Source organism: Charadrius vociferus, unplaced genomic scaffold (assembly GCF_000708025.1).
Source record: "Charadrius vociferus isolate BGI_N301 unplaced genomic scaffold, ASM70802v2 scaffold49, whole genome shotgun sequence".
Taxonomy (NCBI): domain Eukaryota; kingdom Metazoa; phylum Chordata; class Aves; order Charadriiformes; family Charadriidae; genus Charadrius; species Charadrius vociferus.
This window is the reverse complement of record NW_009661375.1, coordinates 5,357,453-5,361,417: the sequence shown is the minus strand read 5'-3', so window position 1 is coordinate 5,361,417 and position 3,965 is coordinate 5,357,453. Positions and strand designations below refer to the sequence as shown.

At 56.6% G+C, this 3,965-nt stretch overlaps 1 protein-coding gene across 1 annotated transcript in view; it reads right to left on the bottom strand.

Moving 5' to 3' along the window:
• The window catches only part of TMEM260 (transmembrane protein 260), a 35,160-nt gene extending 32,791 nt beyond the window's left edge, over positions 1-2,369 (bottom strand). The window contains exon 1 of the mRNA XM_009893958.1: positions 2,218-2,369. Within this exon, the coding sequence (XP_009892260.1) occupies positions 2,218-2,369 (152 nt within the window). The remainder of the gene's footprint in view (positions 1-2,217) is intronic.
• Between the last annotated feature and the right edge of the window lie 1,596 nt (positions 2,370-3,965).

The window sequence follows — 3,965 nt, the reverse complement described above, 5'->3', positions numbered from 1 at the left end:
CTGCCTCCGAAATGGGATAAAATAACCAGGAAAACCCAGGGGAAGCGGGGTGAACCCGTGCCCGCGCTGCTCGGCTGTATCTACCGCGGTAATTCACACGCAGTAAGGAATGAATCCCAGCATCACCTCATCCGGAGAACCCGCACCCCGCTTTGTCAAGGGTGCTAATGGTTATTTGCATCCTGCAGGCAAAACCCAAGCTCAAGGACAATTAAAAACCAGGTTCCCGAGGATTCACGCAGGACGAACAGCTCAGGGCATGGGCACCCCGCGCGTTCACACACAGGCGTTTCCCATCAGGCAGTACTTTAAAAGACGAAATGGTAATAACTGTAAAGATATCAATCCCCACGTATCCGCTGATGCAACCCGAAGGAGCAAAGCCATCTTTTTTACAAACTTGGGAGCAGAAGCCAAAGCCCTGAGGGTGCACACCGGCCAGCCTGGCAAGAGTGCTCTCACACATCTTGTCTGGAGCACGGGATGCAGGCTCTACGGAGAAGGGATTGAAAAAGAAATTCTTTTAATACAGCTCTGACAAGAGGGTCCCCCTCATCCAAACACGGGAACAGGGAAAAGGGACAATAAGAGGTTGCACCAGTGTCCATCTGCATGCCAAAATCCCTGCTCGGAGAGCCGGCTAACTAAGGCGAGCTTGGGGTAATGAAAACACAGCTCTGTCCTCTTATCTTTAAATCAAATAACCCTCACTTGAATCACTGCTCAACTTCACATTTGCGTGTGAAGAGCCACACTGAATACACGCTGCCTTAAACCCAGCTAGACAAAATCATCCTGCTTTTACCAAGCAGCAGTCTTTCACATAACTCTAAATAAAAAATAACAGCAAATTTTAAAGAGTTGTAGTTAAAACATGTATCTCCCTCTCTCTCCACACATACTGAAGCTGTAAAATACAGGTACCCATTAGAAGCCCATTTATTTATAAGGAGTTTTATGCACTGGTTGGATCCAAAACCAGTGATGGCCAAGAGACACTGAGTTAAACAGATCCACTCAACGCTCTTCTGGAATAGGAGAGAAGGAAAGTACACTGGGTATCTACTCCAAGAAAAATCAAACCATCACCTAGAAAATCCAAGCTCTCCTATCCCCAAATCACAGCTGCACACATGCTACGGAAGGTGTTAAAAAAACCCCACAGATTAAACCAGCAAACCCAGCAAGACCAGATTAAACCAGCAAAACCGCAGAAGGACCAAACAGAAGCATTTTGTCCCATCTGGTGGGATCGGCAGCACGAAACACAGAACAGCGGCTAGTTTGTCACTGTCGGCAAGTGGCACTTCCAGACAGGCAGACGCAGAGATTTCACCACTGCATCGGCTGCAGCCGCACGGGCCAGAGAAAGCGATGGCCCGAGCAGTGATGCCATATCTGGCAGGATGACACATCTGCCTTCTGATGCCACCAGCCGTCCCCAGGGCTCCTAACTAAATCCAGGTAGAGACAAACTATCGGCTGCCAAGCACACAGGTCGGGGGAGAGGATCAGGTCAACACAGGGTGGCCAGAGGGCTCCAGCCCCAAGGGGTGACCACACTGCACCGACCCCAGGGGGTGAAGCCCCCGAGGTGTGATGGTGATGCACCAGGCTCGGTGGGGCAAGCACCCCACGGGGGGATGGCAGCATCCCAGCTCTGGGGGTGTGCACTCCAGTATAAGGTGTCCACAATGCACCCGCCTGTGGGGCCAGTGCCTCTATGGAGAGGTTGCAATGCACCAACCCAAGGGGGATGAGCAGCCCATACAGTGGCTGCAATGCTGCAGTGCCCACGGGGAGGTGCAACCCTATGGAGTGGGCAATCCTATGGGGTGAGAAGCCCTATAGGATGACAGCAATGCACCACTCCCTATGGGGCAGCAACCCTATGTGGTGAGAGCAACACACCAGCCCCTACGCGGTAAGCAACCTTATAGGGTGACAGCAATGCACCTCTACAGGGTGACAGCAACCCTATGGGGTGACGGCAACACACCAGCCCCTATGGAGGGAGCAACCCTATGGGGTGACAGCAACACACCAGCCCCTATAGTATGAGTACCCCAATATGATCACTGCGATGCCCCAGCCCCTAAGGGCTCAGCCCCCACCCCCCCGAAGGGTGACCGCGATGCACCAGCCCCTACAGGGCCCCTCTACGGTGCCACCTCCCCGGCGGGGTGAACCCACTCCCGGCCCCACGGGGTGCCCCACCGCCCTTCCCCGCCGGCAGGCGGGCTGGCGGCGCTGGGTACGTTCCCCGCATCCCCGCCGGGCAGGGCGGGCGGCAGCGTGGCCGTGTAGAGAGCCGCCACGGCAGCGCCCAGCGCCCCGGCGGCACCGCCCGCCCCGCTCCCGGCCCCCATGTGCGCCGCCGCGCCCGCCACTTCCGGGTTCGGCCGCGCCGGGCGGGAGGGCCGTACCACTCCGACGTCCCGCGGGGGGGGAGCATCTCCGCTCCGCCCGCATCCCCGCTCCCCCCAGACCGTTCCTCCGGGAACTTCCGCCGTCAACGGGGCTCGGATAAAGAACAGGTAGGACCGCGGGCCTGGTGGGGCGATTCAGCGCGGCCTCCCGCCCTCTTCTCACACACACCCCCTCGGCGAGAGGAGTTAGTACAGCCGGAGGGGGCGGGGCGGAGGGGCGTTCCGCTCGGTGAGGGCGGCCGGGCGGGACCACCGCGCGGGGGGGGAGGGACGACGACGAAACCACTGCGGCGCGGCGGGGGGGGCGGAGCGAAGGGGAGTGTGTGACACACGGGACCGGGCCGCGGCCTTCCCCGGGTCCTCCCCTCAGCGGGAGCTGCGGCCGGTACCCGGGGATGTTCGTGGCCGAGAAGGACCCCGGCGCTGTGCTGGGCCGGGCGCTCTGAGGAGGGTTTGCCGAGGTGACGGTGCCTTGGTGCCCATGGGCCTGGGGCTGGGGGTTGCCTGGGCCTGGGCCCGGGCCTGAGGTGAGATGGGATGGGATGGGCCTGGGCCTAGGGCCTGGGCCTAGGCCGGGCCCGAGACCTCCCGAATCACCAACTTTAAAAATGTATTTTAAATACCCAGCTCCCAGGCTGGCTCAGCGCCTTCTGTCCACGCTTGGCCCCACTGCAGGCCCAGGCGAGCGGCTCTTCTGGTGGGGTGCAAGGCCCAGCCCGAAGGCTGCGCTTTAACTGCCCTCACAGCTCCACGCATGCGTGTGGCAGTACACAGAGAATAAAGATTTATGCCCTGAATGGGGCTACACAAGACACAGGTGACGAAAAGGATTGAAGGTGTCAGCGTATAGAATATTAAAAGCAGTGATTCCCGCTGTGGGAGTAGTTAAGGAAGGCAAATAGCATCCGGAGACCTATGGATAGAAGACTAAAACACATCCATGGAAATCATTACGGGATTGTGCAAAAGAGCGGCAAGGCCATACCTGGAGAATTGAGACAGATTAAAGAGAGGCTTTTGAATACAAATGAAAAAGGTATATAAGAGGGTAACTAGGATAATAAACAGTCTTATGGATTAGATCTAAGTGGAGACGGGAGAAAATTAGGTTTGCATTATTAAGAAAAAAGAGCAGGATTAAGGCTTGACATGACTGAAAAACCGCGCGTCAGGTTGTGGGTACTGGAGCAGCTGGTGCCGAAGGACCCTTCTGAAACTGCTGCCACAAAACCTGCGAAAGGGCACAAGCCGAAACCAAGAAAAGTATTAGGGGAATTGAGGGAATGTCTTTTTACACACTCCAGCCAGTACGTACATAGACGGCAAAAGAAGCTGAAGTTGCAACCCACTCAGAAGTTAATCAGGTTGCTTGAAGGAATTGGTATTTGAGGGTATAAACACTGGCTGAATAACAGCTGGGCCCACGTGGCTGCCTTGTATCCAGAAGGCACCCGCTTGGCTCTGTGGTGACCAAGTGAGCTTCAATATGCTCAACTGGTTGGCAGGTTTCTGCCGTTATTGGCTGAGGTTCATCGG